Source organism: Sporisorium graminicola, chromosome SGRAM_13, assembly GCF_005498985.1.
Source record: "Sporisorium graminicola strain CBS 10092 chromosome SGRAM_13, whole genome shotgun sequence".
Classification (NCBI taxonomy): domain Eukaryota; kingdom Fungi; phylum Basidiomycota; class Ustilaginomycetes; order Ustilaginales; family Ustilaginaceae; genus Sporisorium; species Sporisorium graminicola.
The window spans coordinates 58,014-82,173 of record NC_043723.1 but is presented as its reverse complement, the minus strand read 5'-3'; the positions used below and the strand labels follow the sequence as shown (position 1 = coordinate 82,173).

General features: G+C 57.2%; 10 protein-coding genes across 10 annotated transcripts; 5 read left to right on the top strand and 5 right to left on the bottom strand.

The window, feature by feature from the left end:
• Nucleotides 1-135: 135 nt before the first annotated feature.
• Nucleotides 136-1,269, top strand: EX895_002083 (uncharacterized protein; the record flags this gene model as incomplete). Its single annotated transcript, XM_029882682.1, has 1 exon — nucleotides 136-1,269. The coding sequence occupies one exon, from the start codon at nucleotides 136-138 to the stop codon at nucleotides 1,267-1,269; it is 1,134 nt and encodes a 377-aa protein (XP_029740827.1).
• Nucleotides 1,270-1,401: 132 nt separating this feature from the next.
• Nucleotides 1,402-3,351, bottom strand: EX895_002082 (uncharacterized protein; the record flags this gene model as incomplete). The annotated part of the gene is made up of 1 exon (XM_029882681.1): nucleotides 1,402-3,351. The coding sequence occupies one exon, from the start codon at nucleotides 3,349-3,351 to the stop codon at nucleotides 1,402-1,404; it is 1,950 nt and encodes a 649-aa protein (XP_029740826.1).
• A 366-nt stretch (nucleotides 3,352-3,717) lies between these two features.
• Nucleotides 3,718-4,836, top strand: EX895_002081 (uncharacterized protein; the record flags this gene model as incomplete). Its single annotated transcript, XM_029882680.1, has 2 exons — nucleotides 3,718-3,833; nucleotides 3,906-4,836. The coding sequence occupies 2 exons, from the start codon at nucleotides 3,718-3,720 to the stop codon at nucleotides 4,834-4,836; spliced, it is 1,047 nt and encodes a 348-aa protein (XP_029740825.1).
• Nucleotides 4,837-5,254: 418 nt separating this feature from the next.
• On the top strand, nucleotides 5,255-6,697 carry EX895_002080 (uncharacterized protein; the record flags this gene model as incomplete). Its single annotated transcript, XM_029882679.1, has 1 exon — nucleotides 5,255-6,697. The coding sequence occupies one exon, from the start codon at nucleotides 5,255-5,257 to the stop codon at nucleotides 6,695-6,697; it is 1,443 nt and encodes a 480-aa protein (XP_029740824.1).
• Nucleotides 6,698-8,993: 2,296 nt separating this feature from the next.
• EX895_002079 (uncharacterized protein) lies at nucleotides 8,994-11,762 on the top strand (the record flags this gene model as incomplete). The annotated part of the gene is made up of 1 exon (XM_029882678.1): nucleotides 8,994-11,762. The coding sequence occupies one exon, from the start codon at nucleotides 8,994-8,996 to the stop codon at nucleotides 11,760-11,762; it is 2,769 nt and encodes a 922-aa protein (XP_029740823.1).
• Nucleotides 11,763-11,956: 194 nt separating this feature from the next.
• EX895_002078 (uncharacterized protein) lies at nucleotides 11,957-14,081 on the bottom strand (the record flags this gene model as incomplete). Its single annotated transcript, XM_029882677.1, has 2 exons — nucleotides 11,957-13,884; nucleotides 13,976-14,081. 2 exons carry the CDS (start codon nucleotides 14,079-14,081, stop codon nucleotides 11,957-11,959), a joined length of 2,034 nt encoding a protein of 677 aa, XP_029740822.1.
• A 350-nt stretch (nucleotides 14,082-14,431) lies between these two features.
• On the top strand, nucleotides 14,432-16,168 carry EX895_002077 (uncharacterized protein; the record flags this gene model as incomplete). Its single annotated transcript, XM_029882676.1, has 1 exon — nucleotides 14,432-16,168. The coding sequence occupies one exon, from the start codon at nucleotides 14,432-14,434 to the stop codon at nucleotides 16,166-16,168; it is 1,737 nt and encodes a 578-aa protein (XP_029740821.1).
• A 244-nt stretch (nucleotides 16,169-16,412) lies between these two features.
• Nucleotides 16,413-18,539, bottom strand: EX895_002076 (uncharacterized protein; the record flags this gene model as incomplete). The annotated part of the gene is made up of 1 exon (XM_029882675.1): nucleotides 16,413-18,539. The coding sequence occupies one exon, from the start codon at nucleotides 18,537-18,539 to the stop codon at nucleotides 16,413-16,415; it is 2,127 nt and encodes a 708-aa protein (XP_029740820.1).
• Nucleotides 18,540-19,652: 1,113 nt separating this feature from the next.
• EX895_002075 (uncharacterized protein) lies at nucleotides 19,653-20,784 on the bottom strand (the record flags this gene model as incomplete). The annotated part of the gene is made up of 4 exons (XM_029882674.1): nucleotides 19,653-19,815; nucleotides 19,904-20,208; nucleotides 20,320-20,334; nucleotides 20,782-20,784. The coding sequence occupies 4 exons, from the start codon at nucleotides 20,782-20,784 to the stop codon at nucleotides 19,653-19,655; spliced, it is 486 nt and encodes a 161-aa protein (XP_029740819.1).
• Nucleotides 20,785-21,968: 1,184 nt separating this feature from the next.
• EX895_002074 (uncharacterized protein) lies at nucleotides 21,969-23,654 on the bottom strand (the record flags this gene model as incomplete). Its single annotated transcript, XM_029882673.1, has 1 exon — nucleotides 21,969-23,654. One exon carries the CDS (start codon nucleotides 23,652-23,654, stop codon nucleotides 21,969-21,971), a length of 1,686 nt encoding a protein of 561 aa, XP_029740818.1.
• Nucleotides 23,655-24,160: the final 506 nt, after the last annotated feature.

Here is a 24,160-nt window from a genome sequence, read left to right as displayed (position 1 = left end):
TGTACACCCAGAGCATCCACACACGCACGCAGTACACTTTCTTCCCACCGCACCTCGAAGCGCAGAAAGCTACAATATTACACACCGCGATTCCTTACTTTTCTCCCTCTCTCTTCCTACCACGTCAGCGTAAAAATGGACTCGGCCAAGATCTTCGCTCTGGGCCTGGCTGCCGGCCTCGCCATCCACGTCGTGATGCGCAAGCAGGCAAAGAAACCTTCTACGGAAGAAGCAGGCAGCAAGTCGCAGGTGCCAATAACGTCCAAGTCGAGCAAGAAGAGCAAGAACAAGAAGAAGGGCAAGGATGCCACTCCGGTTGTTGCGGCGTCAGAGCCCTCCTCCAAAGTAGAGCCGGCCGACGTACAGCCACCAGCTGCAGCAGTTGTAGGCGAACAAGCCCCCGTTGCTATTCAGACTGCCTCGCAGAAGAAGAAGAACAAAAAGCCGAAGCAGCAGCAGCAGCAGCAGCAGCAGCAGCAGCAGCAGTCGCAACCCGCCGCCGAGACCAGCGAGAGCTATGCGGCCGTCGCAGAAACTACACCCGCTATCAACAACGACACCATCCGCGCCAAAGCGGATGCAGCCCAAACTGCCTTCACCACGTCGTTGGGCGACATGCGCGATGCCGACGTCGACCCTTTGCCCGCTGGCTACAGCGCTGTGGCCCGCATCCCCGCCCCGGAGGTTGCAACGCCCAAGCCCAAGCTCTCCAAGAAGGAGCTCGATGACGGCTGGTCCAACGTCGGCGGTACTTTCCCTTCGTCCAGTGCTTCGTCTTCGGCTGCTGCGAAGCTCAACGGCTCCAGCAACATCGGCAGCAGCAAGGCCAACGGCGTAATTAAAAGCTCAATTGCGTCGACCAACCCCTTCGCTGCGCTGCCGGACGACGCCACCACTTCGTCTGTACGTCGAATCCCCGTCAAATCCTCCTCGGCCAACGGCAGCGGCAGCAATGGTAGCGGGTGGACCGTCGCTTCTCCCTCCGCGAGCAGGCCCAAGGCCACCTCCACGGACGGCGCAGTCTCGGCAGAGACTAAAAAACAGCGCTCCAACGCCAACAAGGCACAAGCTAAAAAGCAGGCCAAGGAGGAAGCAGATCGACTACAGGCCGAGCGACTCGCAAACCACCGCAGGCAGCAGGCGACCGAGGCGGCGAAACAGCGAGAGGCGGCTGCGAGACCCGCGCCCAAGTCGGTGCCCGGTAGCAGTAGCAAGCTGCCTCAGGCAAAGGCGAGTGTTGATCTCAATGGCAGGTTGGTTTGGGATTGAGATGCAAACCATGCGAGGCGAATGGAAGGAGGGGAGCGTAGGGTGTCACAGCAGACTTTTGTTGCGAACTTAATACAGACGTTTTTGAGAGACTTTGTTTCCGGCTGTCTGTGTGCTATGTGGCGGCAGGTGTTACAAGTCCTGATGCGATGGTGGTGTGTGTTCGGGTGACTGCTGCTGTTCTTCTTGACTCGCGCCTTTGCCGGTCAAGCATTGCACCTCGAGCTTCTGAATAGCAAACGCCTCCTTGAATCCTACCCTTGCCACCGCCTGCCAACTCTCGCCGAGATGATCCATATCCACATGACCGCCAAACAGCCCAACTTTGACCAGCTGCACCCTCCCCTGCTTGTCCGCCTCTGCTTCCAATGTCGGCACGATCCACGTCGGCGCATACACCCAGGTAAAGTTGCACGCGATGCTGGCCGAGTGCACGATGTAGGCCGGGGTAGACTCGGAGGTGAAGTGTTCGACGCGTGGGAACAGCCCCGTTCCCTTGCGCGGGAGAAAATGGAAGGGCACAGAAAACGTGCGGTACACCAAGTGGTGCTCGTACCTCTCGAACAGCGAATCTCCGGTGAACGGAAGCTTGGCGATAGAGGTGTCGATGTCGAACAGTGCGGGCAGCAGCCCACCCTGGTGCAGGAAGGAGAACAAGACGAGTTGCAGCGTGTGCTGCACCACGTGGAGCACGCAGAGTGTGCGCAGCAGGCGCGGGCGTGAGGTGAGCAGCGGGGACTGCAGCGCGTACGCCATGATGACGGTGGAGGGAAAGACGAGCGCGAGCAAGAAGCGTGGTTCTTGATGCGGGGAGAGCGAGAGGACGAGGAGCGGGAAGACGATGGTGCCGAGACAGAGCGTGATTGTGATCGGTTCGAGGTCGATGTATGGTGCTTCCTCCTCAACTGAGGTCGGTAGTGAAGCGGTCGAAGAGGCGCCTGGCTGACTTGGTGAGATGGCAATGTTCGAAGGGGCATCGCCTGTCGAGTGCTGGATCCTTTCGCCCTCCTTTTCGCCTTGTCTCCTGCCAGCCTCGCTTGTGGCTCTTTCTGCTGACAACGACCGCCGGTTGCGAACAAAGTGCCACCCGTACATCACCACCACGCCAACATTAGCCACCCCGACCATCATCGGCAGATTCACCACAGCATGCAACCATCTCGGGTGCAAACCATGCTGAGCGACATTGTCCGTCTTGACGTTATACAGCAGCGCATTCAGCGGCGGGATCACCCATCCTGTTCCCCACAGACTTGCCACCTCGTACCCATTCAACTTTGCGAGTTTTGTATACTGCACCGTTTCGACATCGACAGTAGACCAGACACACATAAGCGTCACAATTGCAGTGATAACTAGCGTCATGAGTGCTGGACGACGGTAGCCTCCCGCTGCGATGCTTGCGAGGCGGTAGAGGAAGAAGATGGCGAGGGGAAGCGCGAAGATTGCGAAAGTGAAGCGGGTGAAGAATCCGTCCACGGCAACTGTGGCGAGGAAGACACCCCAGTGCATTCCGGCAATGGCGGAGAGCTTGTACCATTTGCGGTCTTTATAAAAGGATAGCAGTTGCAGGAGGCAGAATGCTATAAGGTGAGATTCATGCGAGTTGCTCAAGGGTCGGACGAGGAATGCGGTTGCTGAGGTGGAGATGCCGAAGAGGTAGTGCACGTATCGTGCCGTTTGCGGAGGCAGCACCAGAGCAACGCTGATGTCCAACAAAAGAGTCCAGAGTAGCATGTTAGCTCGCTGAATGAGAAACAGGGAGTGGCCTGATAGTGAGCCTAGCCTTCGGACGATTTTGGAGAGTGCATCGACAACAAGATACTGCCTGTGGAGCGTGGATATTGAACGCAGCGCGTGATCAGGTCGCCATTCCCATGGAAGCTCTACATCGATGCCAGGTAGCATGAGGCCGAAGTATGGCTCGCCTGATTGCATCCATTCGTCTGGATGAATGTAGCCGTATCCGAACAGTGCACTGTAGCATCGGAGTGCCAGCAGAACGAGATAGATCTGACCATGTCGTGTTCGAGGGTCGAAGAGGCTCCACCATCGCGGTGAGGCCACAGCCGTGGGTGGCATTGTCTCTAGCCGACCAGATGATGCTCTCAGCCTACGATTCTGGTATCGCAGCTTCCCGAGGTGTCGGTCATGCTGTCGTTGCAGGCATGGCCATCGAGCTGTGTGAGTGTTGGTTGGGAGGCTAGTGGAGGGAGACCGTGCGAGAGAAGAAAGCCAAAAAGGAGTCCGTGTTACATCTCGCTGCTACGCGCCGTGAACACCGTGCGTTGGCTCAATTTACGCGTCCCAAGGCTCAGTCGCGGCAGAGAGAGAGAGACCGACACCAAATTGTCAAGGACCCTGTTTTTGAATGCTCTTCATCTTTGACCTCAATTCCCTTCCTCCCTCCCTCAACACCACCTACAACCAATTAATCACACAGCCAAGATGGACGAGGAAGATCCTGGTCTTCAATTCTTTCCCGACGGCAATGTCGACCTGTACGGCACCCTCGGCGTAGCGAAGGAGGCGACACAGGACGAGATAAAAAAGGCGTACAAAAAGTAAGTCCATCACCACCGCCACATTTACCATCTTCCAGCGGTTCAGCATACTGACATTCCTCTCCTCCTCAGACTCGCACTCAAGTTTCATCCGGACAAGGTGCTCTCTAACGCAGCGTCGGCTGGCGGCCAAGATGCGATTCAGCAGTTTCAAAAGATTGGCTTTGCGTACGCGATCCTCTCGGACGATGTGCGACGTCGCAAGTTCGACAACACCGGCTCGACCAAGGAGCTCATGGTAGGCGAAGGTGATGCCGATTTCGACTGGAACGAATATTTCAAAGAGCTTTGGACTGGCGAAGTTTCGCGACAGACACTCGACGATTTCAAGAAGAAGTATCAAAACTCAGCCGAAGAAAAGGAAGACATCCTCGATGCCTACAACGAGACCGAAGGCGACCTTGCTGGCATCTTCGAACGTGTCCCCTGCGGCGAGTTCCTTGCCGATGAGGATCGCTTCATCCGTATCATCGATGACGCCATCAAGCAAGGCGATATCAAGGCGACATCCACTTGGAAGCGCACCAAGAAGGACGAGGCCGGTCGCAAGGCGTTGCGTGCAAAGGCGCAGGGAGAGGCGGCCGAAGCGGAGAAGCTCGCAAAAGAGTTGGGTGTCTGGGATGATCTTTTCGGCGCCGGCTCCGGCTCCGGCAAAGGTAAACCCACTCGTGGCTCTTCATCCAAGTCCGGCGCCAAGGGCGGCAAAGGCTCCAAATCCAAGGCTAAGGCAGATGGCGGTGACGATGATGACCTCGCGGGTTTGGCCGCCTTGATCCAGCGCAAAAACCAAAACCGCGTCTCACAGTTCGACGACATGATCGCCAAACTCGAGGCAAAGGCGGGCGTTAAGGAGAAACGACCGTCGGACGAGGAGTTTGATCGTATTCAGGCCGAGATGATGGCACGCAAGAATGGAGGCAAGGAGAATCGAGGTACGGACAAGAAGCGTGCATCTTCTTCGTCGGCCGCAGCGGCTTCGTCAAAGAAGAAAAGCAAGAAGTAGAAGTACCGTGTCTGCTTGAACTTTGCCTTCTTGTGGGTGCAATGTGTTTGTAACGTCCCCATTGTCGTGATGAGCGAGAGAGTCTTGTGTTCAGCTCCAGCGCAACCACAAGCGGTGAACGGCTGGCTTATTTAGGGAGGTGGGGAATATTTGCATAAGTGTTAGGCCTCATAGTGGATGATTATGTCATCAAGACAAAGCCACCAGTCTGACTGACCGCACGTGATGCGAGTAGGAAGAATCGGATTTTTTCGTAAGAAAGCCTTTGCGCCAATTACAGGCTTGAAACCCGAGTCTAGAGAGATCGATCGTCTTGTCACCACTTGCATCTATCTACCTTCTCATCCCCGTTACATCTTCGAAGCACCGCTGTCTTACTCCGACACATACAGGCCGCGATAGGCAGCAAACACCAAACATGGTCGCATCGGCACTGGGCCGTGCCTCGTTCCAGGCGTGGGCAAGAGCAAGTGCTGCTTCCACCAGCTCAACGCTCGCCCTGACACCGTCTTCTTCGTCTAGGATCACAGCAGCTGTTCAGAGTTCGTTCCGCAATCACCGCTCTCTTCATGCTGTGTCCTCCACTGCCCAGGTCATCAGCACCCCGCTTCTACCCACATCGGCATCCGCTTCGCGCCCCGCATCGGCAGCACCTGCCAAGGTGACGCGAAAGGAACGCAGGACAGCCATCAAGCAACAGCGCAAGGACGCCAAACGTCGCATTGCCGAGTCCTCCGTCTCTGCACGATTGGGTGTCTCTACCACCAACACTTCGCCGTTTGTGCGCAAAGATCGACAGTTCAAGACGTTCAAACCCATCACGCGCTCGATTCGATGGTTGAGGCAGCCGCTCAACGAGCACTTGCACCAGGGCAACCCGGAACGATCGCTCACCATCGCCAAGCGCGGTACAGCGGGTAGGAACCACCACGGCCACGTGACAGTGCGCGGTCGAGGTGGCGGACACAGGCGTAGGATCAGGCTGGTGGATTTCTACAGGTGGGAGAGCGGAGAGCAGGAGGTGCTGCGCATTGAGTACGACCCCGGTCGCAGTGCGCACATTGCTCTGGTGGAGCACAAGCAGACCAAAGCGAAGAGCTATATTTTGGCGCCGGATGGATTGAGGGCCGGCGATACGGTGCAGAGCTACCGAAGTGGACTCAAGGGCGACGCTGTAGCAGCAGCTACGTCGAGCAGCAATGTTGTCGACGAAGTTGTGTCTTCGCCTGATGGCAATGTGCTGTCGACGGACCCTGCTGCGCCTCAGACTGCTTCTGCGTCGACGGCTGCTGTCCCTGCTACTGGTGGTGCCACGAGCTCGTCGCTCGACCTGGGTATTTTCCGTACGCAGGCGATTCGACCAGGTAACTTTCTGCCGCTCAACCTCATCCCCATTGGAACTACGATCCACTCAATCACAATGCATCCGCTCGGACCTGCCAAGATGGTGCGTTCCGCGGGCACGTTCGGCCAACTCGTCGCCTTCTCCGGACGCAGCGGAGCAGGCGAGTCGCATGCGCAGGTTCGTCTGCAGAGCGGCGAGGTGCGACTCATCCCCAGCGACTGCTGCGCGGCCATTGGCACGGTTAGCAACAAGGATCACCAGCATCGAAGGTTGGGTAAGGCGGGTAGGAGTCGGTGGCTGGGTAGGAAGCCGAAGGTCCGTGGTGTGGCCATGAACGCGTGCGACCACCCGCACGGCGGTGGTCGTGGTAAGAGCAAGAGTAACATGCACCCGCGATCTATTTACGGGCACTTGACGAAGGGTCCGAGGACGAGGAAGCCTGGTACGCGGGGTGCGAACCAGATGGTTGTGCGCGAGCGACCACGTAGGAACGGTAAGCGTCTGGGCAAGCCTTGATCGGCCCGCACGAGACGACGTCCAAAACAAGCGTTCCTTCACCATCGCAACTTTTTCTTTCCTTCATCTGATCGGTGCGTGTGAATCGTGTTTGTGTGTGAGCGGGAGAGAAGGACGGACTGCGAACGGAGGCAAAGTAAATAACATCTCTTGCCCTCCTTGCGGGGAGGAAGGAGGAAGCTACATGCCACGGGGTGACCCGGTGTCAGAATTCTGTTGCGCACGGATTCATGGATCCAAGGTGGCGTTGGAAAGTGGCGTGCGCAAGACGGAAGTGCGATGCGGATTGCGCTCGGCTGTTGGAACTACCAACCGCTGGCGAACGAGGAATGCGGACGAGAGATGGTTAGCGATCCAGGAGACCGGATGAAACACCGGAGAGACGGTGTTGATGAAGCTGCAAGAATCATTCCTACCGTATGACCTGGCGATGAACTCGCGGATCTGTTGGACGCCGTTCAACGGGACGGGATTGCTACCCATGGTGGAAGCGATCGCCAGCGTTGATCAGATCGACAAACAGAAGACGCCTCAGGAGATGAGAACAAAATAGCATCGATCGTTCGTTCTCAGGACGAAACCCATTTGGCGAGGCTGGGTGGAGAATGGCTGCAACTTTTGGCGTGCTGCGCTATCCTCGCTCTGCGAGTGTGGAGATCGCGTCGTATTTTTCTTTTCACTGGTCAGCTCGATACTGCTCACAGGACGAGAACCACAGCCATCTTGGACAAACACGAGTCATGATCGCTTGTTATCTTTCCCGCATGTTGCGCGGCTTGACGACAGCGTGAAAGAGTCGAAAAGGTAGAATCTGAAGCAAGGCAGATTAGGCAATGTAGATGATACGAAGACCGGAGCGGGACGGCAGAATGGAGAAAGATGGCGCTTGTTTGTTGCTTGTTGTGAAAGCAATTGACAGCGTCGGAGTTGGCTTGCCCGCTGCACTCTGCACTTTGTGGAAAAATTGAACACCGGACACACCGAGAGAGAGAGAGAGAGAGAGAGAGAGAGAGAGTCTAGAGCAGCAGCAGAAGACGGTTTCGCAAACGCCGGCCTAGGTTCCCAAGTTTGCTGCTCCCGACGGGATGGATACTGTATCAGTTCATGATGAAGGATCTATAATTACGCAAGCAACCTGCAAGCTGTACAGCGTCTTTTCTCTGAGAATGCTTCTACCGCTGCGGCAGAAAGGCAAGGTCACGCCTCGGCTGCGTCTATTTGACGCGTCTGTTCAAATGTGCCTAAACAGGAGAGCGCGAGGACAGCGTGGGTCAAGTTCAGCATTCTTGACCCCGTCGCTTGGGAGGCCGCAGCCGAGGAATTGCAGATCCGCCAAAACACAAGCGAGGGCCAGCACATCAAAAAAGAAAAAGAAGAAGAAAAAAAGGAGATCAACACTGAAACCACAGAGCCCGGTTTTGAATCCACTGTACTGTACAGTACAGTATTAGTCGAGCGGATCGTCCGATTTTTCCTTTCATTTCTTTTCTCATTCGGTAAGCGCCTGTCTCAAACACACGCTGCTCGCACTTTTGACGCAGCTGCACGCACGCCTGTCTGCCGTCCTGCAGCTGTCATGCGATCCAATGGAAATAACGTGCTGTGCGGTGCTGCCCTGCTTGCCTGCCCGTCCTGCCCGTCCTGCAGAGAAGGCTTTTAGCCCCACAGCGAGATCCTGGCAACGGACACGCCGTTGCATGTCTCAGCCCAGGTCGTATGACTTCCCTGTCGAGCACAGAGAAGAAAGCAGCTGCTCTGGCAGCCGTGCAGAGCCCTGCAGGCTTTACCTTTTCAGAGTTGAGAGTTAGCACAATGAGACAATGAGAAAGTGACGCACGCATGCACTTTCCGTCTGACCCTTTGATCGACATCACATACACAAACCCCCTTGCTTGGGAGGTGCAGGCTCCCCTCAAGGTAAATCACACCACGCCTGTGCCCTCTCGTCGGCTGGGTCACCACTTTGCACTACGCACAATCTCGCATTAAGCCAAAGTATTCAAGAGGTCTGTCTTTTCTCTCACGCCGCACACTTTGTCCCTCTCTCTCTCGAAACTGATCGCGACACGACGAGCTCTAACTTAACCTCAGCCACCACTCATCACCGCCGTTTGACAAGCCTGCCATTTCACTCTCTTGCCAACTTATCTTGCATCTACACCGTACTCTCCACTCGTCAGTTCACGCTCATTTGGTTCGTCACGTATCCCTCAAAGGGTATGTCAAGGTTGCTCTTCTACAACTGAGCTGAGCGACACTTGGTTCCATCAACATCTTATAAACGCAGCTCGACACCATGGTCGTCGCCTTGCGGGAACAGCAGCAGCCCAAAAAGTCCAAGCTCTCCCTCTTTCGATTGGTTAAGGCATCAACAAAGCCAGCCCCGCCATCGCCACACACACGCTCCAGCCATGACTCACAAACAACATTCTACGACTCTCACCCGGCGCATGCTTCCTCAGCCCAACAAGCTGCTCCCCGCTCGTCCTCGACTAACCGGATAATCAGAGCTACCCGCGATGCTGAATCACAACGTGGTGCCCCCCCAATCGCTGTTCATTACCAGTTCCCCGAGGCCTCCAACCTTCCCCGCAACGATCGCTGGGCGTCTTCCACGGATGAGTACGATTATTACACACACGCCGAAGCGCAGTACCGACGCAGCCGTGCAGACTCTTTGCCTCTCCAAGGCTTTGTGCACCCCACGGAGCAAGCCTCTGCACCTCTGGCGCCAACCGGTCGTCTCAATGTTCCAGCGCTCGCTAGGATCCAGACGCAAGCTATGTTGCCCTCGAAGCACTCTCGTCAGCGCTCTCATTTTAGTATTCCAGACGTCGTCGTCACCACTTGCGAAGAAGAGGGGGAAGAACAAGTAGTTGAGCTCGAGATCCCCCCAAATAAGCGTCGCAGTTACGTGCTGCGCGACGCCAGCGAAGAACGTGGGCAAGAGCAAAGGTCCTTTAAAAAGTCGAGCTCTGCCACTGTCCGTAGACCAGCCCCCCTGATTCGATTCGATACTCAAGAGATGAAGACTATCGGAATGACACGTACCGGGTCCATTCCCAGCATCAGCAGCGCTGGCTCTTTGGCCTCCTTGGCTGAGGTCGCCACTGCTACTTCATCCACCCCAACCTCTTCCGCCAGTTCAAGCCTCTCCAAGGGATCCACTGCAAAGAGAAATCGAAAACCCACATTCCCGCTTCTCTTCGGACGCAGGACAAGCGACTCGTCGAAGTCTAATGCTGCTTCGCAAATCTACGTCGAAGAGCCGCTCCCGTATTCTCCCACCACGCCCACCTCTGCTCCTGCAAACTACGGTGATTCGTTTAGATCAGCTCAACCGGACGGCCTGCTCTTTTCGTCAAATCCAACCTCTGCGTCTACCAACCCCCCTCCTTCGCGCAACATTTTCACGAGGGCCATCAGCGGTCTTCCCTCTCCGCCAGTCACTCCCACATCCCCACCGCGCTCAGCTTTGCGTAAACAGATGAAAGCCAAGGCCAAGGAAGAACTCGCTCTCATCAAGGAGCTCGAGCGCGTCGACAAACTCGTCAAGCAACACGACGACAAAGCGCGCAAAGCGCAGGAGAAGATTGAGGCCAAGAACCGCAAGAGAGCTGCCAAATTGGCGCAGATTAATCAAGAGTTCGAGAGGCCTAGTCTGGATACCAGGCCGTCGGTCGACACCTTCAGCAGCGGCCGGTCGCAGCCAGTGCCCGACAATCGAATTTTGATCAGGACCGTCTTTAAAGCATCCACCAAGGCACCGGCAACCGCGGGCGTTGGCAGAAGAGTCAGCATTCGCGGTGGTGCAGCCGAGGTTCGCACGGGGCACGGAGAGCGACGCGGTTCCGAGCCGACCCTAGTTCAATCTTCAAGTCCTCCAGAACAGAGAGCAAGTGGCACCACGCCATTCAGTGTGGAACTACCTGGGGACGAGAGCCTTTCGTTTAGCAACCCGCGAGCCGCACCACAACCCAACGTAGCGCCAAAACTTCCAGAGCAGACCGCACCGTTGTCGCTCAGCAAGCAGAACGAAGGACGCTCGAGCTTGCCCAAGAATTCTTCACCGCCGCGTCCCACCCGACCGGCGCCTGCCGTCCCCATTCCGACAGAGCAGCAAGAGTCGTGCTCCGAGCACGTTGCGGATCTCAACGTGGCTGAGGCTGACACGAGCATCAGCGAGGATGCCGACGAGACCCAAGTGTGGAATCACCAGAGCTTTTCGGAGCTCAGTTCCGGTTTCACAGGTCCGCTGCCAAGTCTCATTCAGTCGAGTGCTTGCAACAGTGCTGCTGGTTTCACTGCTGTCGAACAAACCAACAAGCAGGCTGAAGAAGATGACCAAATATTTGACGTCCGTGGGGACTACAAGGCGAAGCTGGCGAGACGAGCTAGCGTGCAACGTGTGCTCGCCCTGTCGGATGCAGAAGGGGCAAGGTTGCAAAAAAGAGCATCGCTGCTGCGTAAGAAAGGTTCACAGCACCAGCTCAAGCGTCGATCTTGTCATATGGACGGAAGTGATTCGCAAGCTGTAGGTGGTGGTGCGTCTAGTAGTAGCAAACGGTCTTCGGCTGCGTCGAGCGTGCGACGACGCAGCTTTGTGCGGCCGATAGGCGACAAGGAGGGCTGGAAGGTGGTCGGCGCAAGTGGGAGTGAGGGCAGCACTGTGGGGCAGTCCGAGAATAAGAGTGCTCCCTGGGATGACTGGGTCGAAGAGCATCCACAAAGGCGGCCACCCTCTCCGGAGTCGACGCCGACGCAGCAACGTGTCGAAGTACAAGTAGATCTCGCCTTAGCCCACCTTCGAGCTGCCCAAGACGCAGATCATCTTCGAAAGCAAGGATACACGCACGAGCAGTCCCACGGGCCCAACGTGACAGCTGAAAACAAGGAAAACTCCAAGCTGGACAACAACAAAAACAACTTCCACGTGCTTGGCAAGACAGTGCATGTCGAGCAAGACTGCGATTCACCCGCATCGACGTTCAGACTGTCCCTGGCGCTGACGCCGTTGCAGCTGCAGCCGTTGGACGTGTTTTCGGATCTCGATGGCAGGCCTTGACGGATACCTTGAGCGAGCGATGTATTTTAACGTTAACTTATACCCCGTAAGAACACAATGACACTTTCTTTCAGACTTGATGCACTGTGTGCGAGATCCTTGTTCTGAGCATTGTACATTGTAACTTCATCTGTAATCGATCGTGTTTCGAAGTGCAGTGCCGCGCAGTGCAGTACGTTTTAGTGCGGTGCCTTTCACACCTGTCCTCTCCTCAGGCCGTCCAACTTGCTGCGCAGGGCATGCGTGCTCTGGTCGATCCACTTGAGACTGCCGAGATGCGCGTTCAAGATGGCGACGATCTGGCCAATGCTGCCATCCCTCTCGCTGATGAGCGCGTCGACAGAGCCGACCTCTTCAGCAGGGCCGCCAACACGGCCTGCACTCGCACTCGCACTCGCAGCGCCATTACTGCTGGCGTTGAGCTCGGTAATCATGGCGGCCAAGTTGCGCGCGACATCGTCCAGCTGGCCATTGAGCGTCTCGGCCAACGCAAAGCTGCGCTCCCTCTCCAGATCCGCACTGGTCACCTGCACTGCGCCGGCGCCGGCCACCTGCGGGAGCACGGCGTCCACCTGCGCCTCGTAATCGCCCACCAGCGCGGCGAGGTCCGCCTGCGACGCCTCGAGGTAGTCGAGCGTCCGGTCGATGCCCGCCTGTTTCTCCTCGGCTGCAGACAGCGCGCCGAGCAGCGACGAGATCTCGTCGCCGCCTTTGAGCAGTACCTTATCCCATGCGGCAACCTCGGCCGCTTGCCGCGAGAACTCCTTGACCGAAGTGTCGAGCGAGGTAGACCAGCGGTTCAGGATTTCGTCCATGCTTTTGCCCCGGAGCAGCGAAGGCGTCGGGATGGGTCCCACAGCGGCAGCCGTGCCTGTGGTGGTGGCAGTAGCAGCGTTGGGTGCAGGAGTAGCAGCAGCGGCAGCGGGGGCGGTTTCAGCAGGCTTGGACGTGGCAGTGCCAGCGCCGACACCAGCAGCAGGAGCGGCACCGAACGAGAATCCGCCAGCAGGCTTTGTGGGCGCGGCAGCAGCAGCAGCATCTTTGGCTGCAGCTGCTGGTACTGCCGGAGCAGCCGTGGTAGCCGCTGGTTTGCCGAACGAGAATCCGCCCGTCGCAGCCGGTGCAGCCGGAGCAGCGGCTGCAGGCGCAGACGTCGTCGTAGTCGCCGTCGAAGTAGCCGGAGCAACAGCGGCGGGCTTGCCAAACGAGAATCCTCCCGTGGCCGCCGGTGCAGCGGGTTTTGCGTCCCCCGCTGCTGGTGTAGGAGTGCTCGCAGCTGGTGTGTTATTTCCGAATGAAAACCCTCCTAGCGCTGACTTGGCCGGAGCGGCAGCAGGAGCAGTAGTGCCGGTAGAAGCTGTAGTGGAGCTGGTCGAAGCGTTGCCGAATGAGAAGCCGCCAGACGAAGCAGCAGGTGCAGTAGCAGCAGCCTGGGTTGCTGGTGCGGCAGTCGAAGCAGGAGTAGCCGTGGATGCTCCGCCGAACGAAAATCCACCGGATGCAGGCTTGGATGCGCCGCCACCGAATAGCGATCCGCCCGAAGCTCCTCCAGCTGCGGGGGTCGATGACGACGTGTCGGCTGTGCCGTTATTACCGCCGCCGAGCTTGAACGATCCAAATCCGCTCAGCCCGCTCGCAGCACTGGCAGGGGGGGTCGAAGCGGATGCGCCGGTAGCAGCAGATGTGGAACTGCCGCCGAACGAGAACCCGCCCGTACCCGCGGGTTTGGTCGGCGCGGAAGCAGTGGATGCTGTGTTGCTTGCGCCAAACGAAAACCCTTCACTGGAAGCAGGAGCCGAGGTTGCAGGAGCAGCAGGATTCGTGTTGTCTGTTGGCTTGTTCGCTGCTGGAGCGCCAAAGCTGAACCCGCTACTCGAGGTTGGGGTAGACGCAGCAGGTGCAGATGGAGCAGGAGTAGAAGAAGAAGCAGCACCGCCGAAGGAAAAGCCACCTGCGGAGGGGGCAGCCGGCTTGGCCGCTCCGCCGAACGAGAAGCCGCCCGTGTTGGTGTTTGTTGTGTTGTTGTTCGACCCGAAAAGCCCCCCAGTGGACGCTGGGGTTGACGAAGGTGCACCGGATGCCGCGGGAGAGCCAAAGAGTGACCCACTAGTGTTGGACGCGCCTGTTTGAGAGAATGAGAAAGGTAGTTGACAGGTACGGTAAGTAAGTCGTATGCAAAGATATGCGCGGCTGGCTTCGATTCAGGGACTTACCTCCAAAGGAGAAAGGCTTGTTGGCTGCACCGCCTGCTCCGCCAGCAGCGTTGTTGTTATTGTTAGAGGCCCCACCGAAGGAGAATCCCCCTCCGCCAAACGACATATCTGTCTTCTCTCGCTGTGTGTGTGCTTGTGTGTTTGTGTGATGCGCGGAATGCAGAGAGCGAACGATGGTGAAGGTGAAAGCAAGGATGAATCTTCTGCGACGCGAAGAGTGTTTGTTGGTGCCGCACCGTCCAATTTCCCGCTTTTAGGCTGAATAACGATTAGGTAATCTTCTTTTCTCTGGGAAATTTTCAGAGCGGCTGAGGCCAAGTCGCCGCGTGCAGCCGAGGGAATTTTTGATTCTGCAAGAAAAGTTTGTGGAGTTCTTCCTCCTCTTCTTGTCCCACACACCACATCCACCCTGCTTGCGCTCGCACACCACCACCCACAGAGGCAACCTATACAACCATGCTACCAAAGGGCTCATCACTAGCTTCTCTGCTAGGTACGCTCACCAACGCCGCTCCCGTCGAATTTGACCCAGAAGCACTCGATGCCGATCAACCTACTTCCTCCTCTCTTGCCAATGGCAATCATTCGGCTTCCGGCTCTGGCAGCGACGATGACGAAGACGATGACAACGATGAAGACCAAGATACAGAGGAAGAAGAGGACGAGTACATGAACCCGAGAGCACACTACGCCGATGTAGGACCCAGCGACATGCGCAAGAAGGCAGCGTTGAGCGAGAGCGAAAAGATCAACGATCCGAGGTATCGAGGTGTTAAGAGCAGTCGTGCTGAGCTGTACGCTGACAAGGAAGAGGATGACGATGATGAACATGATGACGACGACGATGACGACGATGACGACGAAGAGGAGGAGGATGAAGACGAAGATGAAGATATCTCTGAAGGCGACCAGGACGATGACGCACCTCCCAAAAAGGCAAAGCAGCTTCGGTTCGCTCAAGAAGACAACGACGACGACGACGACTCCTCTGAGTCCGACAGCGACGCAGGCCAGGCAACCACATCCAACAGCATCGCGGCACAGATCGCACAGTCCGCATCGCAAGCCAAAGTGCTCAAAGCACGTCGAGTTCAAGACGCCGACAAGGGTCGTCAAGTCAGCAAGCAGATCAAGACCTACGAACGCACGCTGGAAACACGCATCAAGGCGCAATCCGTCCTCCGCGATGTCAATCGTCTTCCTGACCCAGCGCTTTATACTCAAGCCATTTCGTCATCACCCGCAGCCATGGAGCCGGCGATCACGGTGCTCGAACAGCTGCTCGAGCTGTCCGAGACGCTCTTCTCGCTTCGAACTCGCCTGCACGCTCTGTCTTCCGCGTCAGATGCTGGCGAGGCAGGCGACAACAGCAGTGTGGTCGCGGCACCGACGACGAGAAAGAGGAAGAGAGACTTCGATGTGACTGTGCCGGAGGACGACGAGGAAGCGCAACGCACCTGGAACGAGATTACCGCACACGACCAGATCGACGCTACCATACATGACATTGTCGACTACACCCGCTCGCTCGAACCGCAACGGAGAAGCGTGCTGGACAAATGGAGTCTGAAAGTCACATCCGCCGCTGCCACCGCCGCCGCCGCAGGAAATGGCAACAAATTCACGCAGCTGCGCGCCGTCAACCAGCCTCCCTCGGTCCAGATCGATTCGGCGCTCTCTGGCGACGGCCTCCCGCGCCTGATCGCACGCACGCGCGTGCTCCGCTCCGACACCCCAGGCGCCTCCAAGCTCGGCAGGCAAGCCTCCACACCACAGGACGACGACGTGCAGGATGCGCAGGTGTTCGACGACACCGATTTCTACTCGACGCTGCTCAAGGAGCTCATCGAGCGCCGGTCGGGCGTGCTGAGCACCTCGGCAGACGGCGGGGGCGGCTCGGCAGCGCTCTTGTCCATGGTCGCCGGTGGCGCGGGCAAGAAGAAGAAGGCCAGTGTGGACACAAAGGCATCCAAGGGCAGGAAGCTGAGGTTCGAGGTGCACGACAAGTTGGTCAACTTTATGCCGCCGATCAGGGACAGGGTGCGGTGGGGCGAGGAGCAGATCGAGCGGCTGTTCCGCCAGTTGGCGTCGAGCTCGATGGGGGTCGTTGTTGCCGACGGCGTGGTTGGCGACGGGAATGCGGAGGAGGCAGAAGCAGAGGCGGACTTGGCTGGACTTCGTGTGTTTGGTTGATGTGCAATACATGCTCAAGATTTCATTTCACGATCCACTCGCATTGCAATCCACTCGCAAGGTAGAACCCTGCTCATCACAGTCACCACAGGTCAGCATGACGAGCGAGTCTAGGTTCTTGGTCTGAACATCCAGATTTGAAATCGAAAGAAAAAGTGAGGAAACAAAGAGCAAAAGGTATAACGTTAACTTACAAAAGCGCCGACCGTCAACAAGAACGAACACGCCTCACAAACGGCGAACGCTAAGCCGCGACCGACTTGACCGCCTTTGCGGTGCCAATGGTGGTCGAGTTGACCTTTGTCGCAAAGCGGAGCGAGCACAGGCTCTCGTTCAAGTGGGCAGCCATAGGGCTCAATGCCAGCAGCATCAGGGTCTTTGAGTTGCCGCCCAAGCTGTTCTTGAGCAGCCAGGTGAGCGTCGAGTTGCGGTACGGGACGTGGTTGGTGGAAGTCTTGTTCTGTCCCAGGGCCGAGATGACGTCGGCCAAGCTCGAGAGCGACTTGTTGATCGATTGCGCTTCTTTGAGGCGGATCGGGTCTTTGTCGCTGCCGGAGTTGGCTAAGCGTTCAGAGCCGGCGAGATCGACGAGCGATAGCACGGCGTCGCACGCTTCCATGGTCGTCGCATTCTGCCCGCGTACTCGAAGCATGAAGACGGAATGTGAGCGACTCGAACGTTCGTTCATCAGCGTCGCCGCCACCTGCCTCCTACGCTTAGCCTTTTCCAGCAACGCAAACACCTGCGCCGGCGACTCGAGCGGTACCACAACCGCATCCGACACGGTCGTGCGTCCCTTTTCGTGCTTGATCTCGTGCTTGGCCTTGTCCACCTCGGCTTTGCCCAACAGGTCGTTGATGTTATCCAGGTAGATCTCAAGCATGCTCCCCTCAAAGTCGTACTTCCACCCCTTGTCCTTCAAGCTCTCGGCGGTGGACCAGAGCATCTGCACGGCGCGTGGGATCAGCCCCGCCCCGGCATCCGCTGCTGGGTCGCTTCCAAAGTTACTGATCGAGTCTGGCGCGCCTTCGAGCGTGTGTGTCTTGCCCGAACCCGTCTGGCCGTACGCAAAGATCGACGTGTTGTACCCGTCCAGCACCGACTGGGTTAGGTGTGCGATCTCTTCAAACACGTCGGCCTGCGACGCCGTCGGCTGGAAGACACGGTCGAATGTGAAGAGGTGGTTGCGCATCGTGACTGTTCCTGTGGCAGACTCGGCGGCTGCGAGCAGCTCGATCTGCGCTGCTTCGCGTTCGTTGGGGAAGCGCATGGTGGCCAGCGCCTCAGTACCGTTGTTCAGGTCGTTGTTCGAGGGTGGACGGACACGACAGAAGACGCGGATGTTGCCTCGCAGTTCCTGCACCTCGTTGTGCAGCTTGCGACGCAGGGATTCTGCTTCTCGTAGCTCGGTCTCGAGGTGCAAGTTGGCCGCTTTGGTTTCAGCAACGTATTTGTCCATGTGGGCCATCTTGGCACGCAGCGCCTCGATCTCGTCCTGGAGCACCTGGATCTGCGAGCGGAGGGCGGTGTTGGTGCTCTCCATCGTCAGGTGGCTGGTACTCTGCTGGTTGAGCGTCGCTTTGAGCGCAATGACGGTCTCGCGCTCCTGTTCGAGCTCCGACTCGAGTAGACGCTTTTCCCGGTTGAACTTGGCCGTGAGCTGCAGGAGCTCGTCGTCGGCGAGCGTACGTCGACGCTTGATCTCGTCCTGTTTGGATTGCGCAATCTTGCGCTGTTCGATGAGGTCCTCTTCGAGCTGACGCACCTTGTCCTCCTGTGCTAGACGCTCAGATCGCTCCTTGTTCCACTTCTCCTCGGTCTTTTGACGTTCGAGATCGAACAGTTCGGCCATAGACGCCAGGCGTGATTCCATAGCGTCCATGCGAGACGGGTCGACATCGCCAGAGTTGGCCGAGGTGGCGCTGCCGTTACTGTTGCGAGCTGCTGCTGCAGCAGCAGCGGCGGCGGCGGCGGCGTTGGTGCCTGGACGAAGTCGTGTAACGCTGGTGACGCCTCTCCTAACAGCAGCGCCTGCACCAGGGAGTGCTGCACCGTGTGCAACCTTAGATGCGCTGATGGAGCGTGTTGTGGCGCCTGCAGCAGCACCGGCAGCCGGCCTGTTGGTGGTGTTGGTCATGGGTGCGCGCGGTAGTGTGAGCCCGATCGAGGCTGCTGTGGTGGTGGTGCTGGTCTTGGTGGCGGTGCGGCGAGCAGGTACGAATCGGCCGCTTTCTGCTGCACTGACCGAGCGTGTGGCGGGGATGGTTCGAGTGGCGGCAGGCGTACGCAGCTTGCTCGGCCCGGCACCTCCTGGCATGGTAGCCGCAGTTCGTTGACGCTTGACGGTCTGTGGTACTGGGATGCTCGACATTGTGATGTACTTTGCTGTAGCCCCAAGAGGAAGCGATGGTCGAGATGGTGGGTAACCGACTGGGTTGACAATTCCCTTCTGAACTGGTGGAGTGGAGGAAGAAAGAGAGAGAGAAGGAGAGAGAGAGAGATACGCCGAGCTCGCCATGCTGAGCTTCTACATGCTCTTTCGTTGACTGAGGACGCGCAGTTGTGCTGCCGCTGCTTCTGCTGCTGCTGCTGCTGTGCGGTTGTCGCTGTTTGACAGCAATTGCCTGCCAAAACAACGTCGAAAATAACACAAAAAACACGCGCGCCCGACCAAGACAATTTCCACAATCGACGCTTATACTGTAACTGCTTTCGCGCCTCTATTTGGTTTGGTCACGTGCCTTGCTTACTGTCTCAGACATCGGCACTCGCTATCTCTCTTACATACACACATCCTACCAGAACGAACAGAGCGTGCTAGTAACCCTCGTCACAATGAACATAACCTCACATGTTCAGTACAGCCTTGTGTTGAAGAAGCAAATGTAAACGCAGTTTTGTTTGCTTCTAGGTCCAGATGGTAGAGTCGGACAGAGTCGGTACAGGCACTACTAACAGGGGCAGGAACGCATCAGCTTGGAAACGAAGGAAAAGGGGAGGGAGCATCGGGTCATCGAGGAACAAGAAAGAAGTCTTAGCAAGATAGTCGACTATGCGGACGCACCACCGGATCGTCGACGTCAAGCTTGAGCTCAGCTTGGGCATCAACAAACTCGTCGTTTGCAGTTGCTGCATCGCTAGCATCCGACACTGTTGCCGGCACAGACGTTGAAGCTAGCAGAATCAGCAACGCTTGAGCCCAAACTCCCACGAGCATCGCCAAAACATCCTGGACGGGAGGTGCCAGCAGAGCCAAAGTGCGTTGCGATAAGCTGCGGACCATGCCTACAACGCCGTCACCATCTCCACAACCAGTACGCTTGTTATCGTCATAGGGATGTGTTTGGCTGCTGCTGCCACTATCCAGCTGCTCCTGCCATGCATCTTGATACTCTTGCTCGTCCCTGTCTGGTTCGTCGCCATCGCCCTCGTCTCCTTCCTGTCGCGACGCGCCTGCGACTCCAGCTCCGACTCTGGCAAGCACCTAGAGGCTCTCCATCTGTGCCACCACCTCGTCCAGCTCGGCTTTCGAGGTGCGGTAGCGCTCTTCGGCCTCTTCGTACTTCTTTTCCCACTGCGACACCTCGCGCTCCAGCGTTGCCACCTGTCGCTCAAAGTGCTCCGCCTTGACGTCCACCTGTCGCAGCCTGTGTAGCAAAAAGGTGTAGATTTTCGAGCAAATCTGGTTAGTATGGCGTACGATTCTCGCGGCCGCCATTTTGAGTCGCTACTTACTTGTCCGTGGTCTCGCGCAGGTTCTTCTCGGCAGTGTCAAGCTCGGTCTCGAGCAAGTCCACCTTGCGCTGCAGCGATTCCGAGTTGGTGGCGTTCGACTCGTGCTCCTCACGCGCCGACTTGTGCTCGTGCAGCTTGCCCTCGAGCTTGTCCAGGTCACCCTCGGCGACGCTCAGCTTGTGCTGCAGCGACGCGATCTCCTGGTCCTTGGTGAGCAGCTCCTGCTCCAGCTGCTTGTTCTTGGCTGCCAGCTCATCGGCGCGCTCACTTGCTGCGTCGGCCTCTACGCGGAGCGAGTTAAGTTTCTGGTCGGTTGGTCCAAAGCGAGGGGTTTGAACGCGAAGTGGTCAGTCTGCCTGTATTCCTGGAGAGCGCCTCCGATTGCGCACGATGTGATAGGATCTGCTGATGCTTACCTCCTTGATGCGGTCCTGTTGTGGGACAGTGCGAAATAATCGCAAACGGTGGGGTGGTTCCGCGTAGCCGCAGATGGCAGAGTTGGTGCAGCGGTGCGTGAAATAGGATGAAAGAACGGGAGTGAGAAGCAGGATGATAGTCAGCACGTTTCCTTGTGCCACGAAGGCATCTTCCTCTAGAGTTCTTTCCAACCATCGCCAAGCAAATCCACAAATGATCTTGGAGCAGGAACGAGGCGCTCCAGTAGATTACCGTGCCTTTGCTTCGTCATGCGCCACACCCCCATTCCAGCTAAGATGCTCCTGCTCTGCACCATCATTCGATCAAACGACAAGCGCAAAAGGTCTGCACATGCCGCCGTTTCGAAGTGCGGGCTCGTGGGGAACGGTCTCTACATCTGCGGTTCCGGATGCCTGCTCCCGCAAGTGCAGAGCAACGAAGTGTGTAGGTGATGCACTCACCATTGTGTATAAGTTTCGATTGTTGATGGTGGTCGTTAAGCAAGATGGTTCGTGAGAAGAGAAGTCGTTGGAGTCGTGGCAAGTATCAAAAGGGGTGTTTGGCCAGGATGGTCGTGGTCAAGATGTTAGATAGGGGTGATCAAAGGGAAATGCGCGCGATGTTCGTCGCTCTCTCCAACCAACTGAGCGAGCGCAGTCTCTCACCACGCTACACACTGCGCAGCACAGCCAGCTGGACAAGCCACCGCGAGCACGCGCAGAGACAATCACACACTTAGACGCCCACGCCCGTGCGCGCTCCTCGCCGAGCGTGAATTTCCTTCAGTCAGGGGCGCGAAGCTGTCATCCAAATTCGAAAAGCGTAACAGGAAAGAGCAGAGAGGCGCGTGTCAGCCAAAGTCCAACACACACACACACACACACACACACACACACACACAAAACACACGAAATTTCAGCCAAAAAAAATGCGAAAGGGGCCACAGCAAACTGACTTTCAGATCGAAGCCCCTCTTCTCCTTGTTGGCCTCCCGGACGCGCCACACGTCAGCATCAGTAAGCGGTCATCCTTTCCTCCGTCGGTTTTCCAAGCGCTGCCCACGTCCCTACGTACAAGACAATTATATCTACATCTCAACAAAATGGACGCAGAACAACCCACAAGTCCAACAGGATGGCAGAAAGAACAGCATAATTGACCGATGAATAAACCTAGATACACAGAACAATGATGACAAAAGAAACAGTACCAACCGAGATGAACAACAGAAAAACCCAAATGAAACCAAGATACACCAAACGAGACAGAGAGCGAGATAGACAGAGAGAGGTAGAGAGACCAAATTCCGGCGGTGACAAAGTAGTGGGTCCAGATGCAACAGAGGGTATATGATGAGAGAAGCGCGGCGAGAGAGAGAGAGAGGTAGAGAGGGAGAGAGAGAGACAGAGGCGGTGGACAATGGTGTCCACATGCGGTTTTCGATGGCTTGTCGTGTATGCGGAAAACTAGCAATAAGCGGTGTAACTTGGGCCCCTCGCGGCATGGCGAACCCCTTGTGTGCAAACATAAGACCAGAAACGCAGCACAGAAGAAAACTTGTGCTACAGTGTAACGAGCGATGATCCGAGAGCAAACCCAAACGTGAATAGGAGATGGTAGACGAGAAATCGGTTCGAGAGTCGGGTGATCAGTCCAGCTGCAACGCATTCATGCGCGAACCCAGATCATTGCGCATGCGAGACTCGTCCTGATCATCGGCATCGCACACCCGAATGCGCGGGCTGTTCTGCAGCGGAAAGACGCACTTGGACAGAGGCGGGAACGACGGCAGTACGGGCGAGTCTAGGTACTCCAAACCAGGAGCGCGCGAGCCAAGCAGGTCATCGGCGCACGGGCTGAATAGCGCCTCTCGGCTATCGGCGTCGTCCTCATCCTCGTCGTTGTCCGCACCGTCGTTGCGCGCCCGGTCGTCGAGCGCCTTCATGTCCACGGGCGAAGACACTGGCGTTGTGAGCGCAGACGAGGGACTCGTAGCACGATGGTTGCTGAAGCTGCCAAGCAGGTCAGCCGAAACGGAGCGCTGCGTCGTCGTTGTCCACTCCGAAGACAGCGGCGTGTTGGACCAAGCCGAAGACGACCGAGTGGTGCTGTCGTTTCCTGCGCTGCCGTCGCCACTGTTGGAGGACCACTCCGAATCAGTTCGTACCAGTCGCTCCAGCCGCTTGGGTGCAACTGGATGGATGTCCGGGCGTACGGCGCGAGAGGCTGCCAGGTCCGGGTCGGAGCGCATGGCTGGCTCGGCGCGAACACGGCAGATGGGCGATGCGTCGAGCATGTACGCGGGAGAGCTGATTCGGTGAATCGGCACAGGTCGAACGGGAACGGGCGCACGTCGTTGCATCATGCAGTCCAGCTCGCGCTCGCGTGTCTCACGTTCCACGAGCGATTCGAATGAAAGCCCGGACACGTTGTCGGCGTCTCTCTTGCCCGCGCCTTGCTTACGGCCTCGGCAGTGGTCATCAACCAACAGTTCGTCCTTGCTGACAGCACAATTTGCCTGGGCAACGCGGATGGACGGCAGATGCTCCGACCTAGGCGAGTTGAACGACGACCTGCGCGGTTCAGAGAGCGTGGCGGAACGAGAGATCGAGAGCGCCTTGCGATCGCGCAGCGACTTGTACGTCTGTGCTTTGAGCATGGCAGCAAACTGATTGGCATCCGAGTATTCGGTCGTAGGCGAACCGCCATCACGATCCAACGATTTGGCTGCGGTGGTCACCATTCCGCCGTTGGCGGTAGGCACGAAGAAGAGTCGCTGATCGAGATCAATGGGTGGCATCGGAGGCAATACCTGCTCGGAGCCCACGAGCACAGGCGTCACGGAACCTTTGGCCTCGAGCGCCTCGATCGAGAGTGGGCAGAGATACTGCTGGAAGTTCTGGAAGCGCACAGGCTTGCTGATCATCCCGTCCATGCCGACGTGGCGGTAGAGTGCAGCGGGTTCGGGACCGACGTTGGTGGTGACGGCGACAACATGGGCATAGCGGTTGGGCGCGAGGATGCCGTCCTCGGCGGCACGGATGCGACGGGTGCATTCGACGCCATCGAGGTAGGGCATCTCGATGTCCATAAAGATGAGGTCGAAGATCTCGGTGCGCAGGAGCTGGAGAGCCTTGAGTCCACTGTCGAGGCTGACGGGGGGACGCGCTAGTACGTGGCCGAAGCGGCGCTTGAGGAGCGTGTTGAGAATCGAGAGGTTGACATGGTTGTCGTCGACGATAAGGATGCGGAGCGAGTGGGTGGGGGGCAGAGGCGAAGCGGACCGACTGTCTTGGGTGGCGGTGAAGATAGATGCGGTGGCGACAGTGGGCATACAAGGTACAGATGTCTAAAGCGGCTAACCCTTCAGAAGTAAGAGACGGCAAGCGTCGGAACAGGGGGGACTGTCAGAGTTGAAAGAACTCGGCCAATCTTGGTTACGAACGACGCGTGTGAGAAGCGAAGTTGACGTGTCCTATGAACGGATGGAGATGGCTGAATGCAAGCAACCGATTTAGCCAGTGTTGCAAGAGACACTACCGAAAAGATAGAGAAAGTGAGGAGCTATCGAAGCGAGCGGAAGAGGTGGTTGAGATGATGGAGGTTGGTGCAGCTCGAAGATCGCAGAGAGGTGCGAATAGAGTATCCGAGTGCTAGGGAGACGTCGATGATCGTAGCCTACGGGACGATACTAGATGACGTGAAGCAAATTTAGATGGTCAGAATGACCTCGGAGAAGCAGCGCAGAGCGGGCTGCGCTGATGTGCAGGGAGAAGCTGCTATGGAGGTGGCAAAAGCTCTATGACCTGAGAGCGATGCTACGAGAGTGTGTCAAAGACG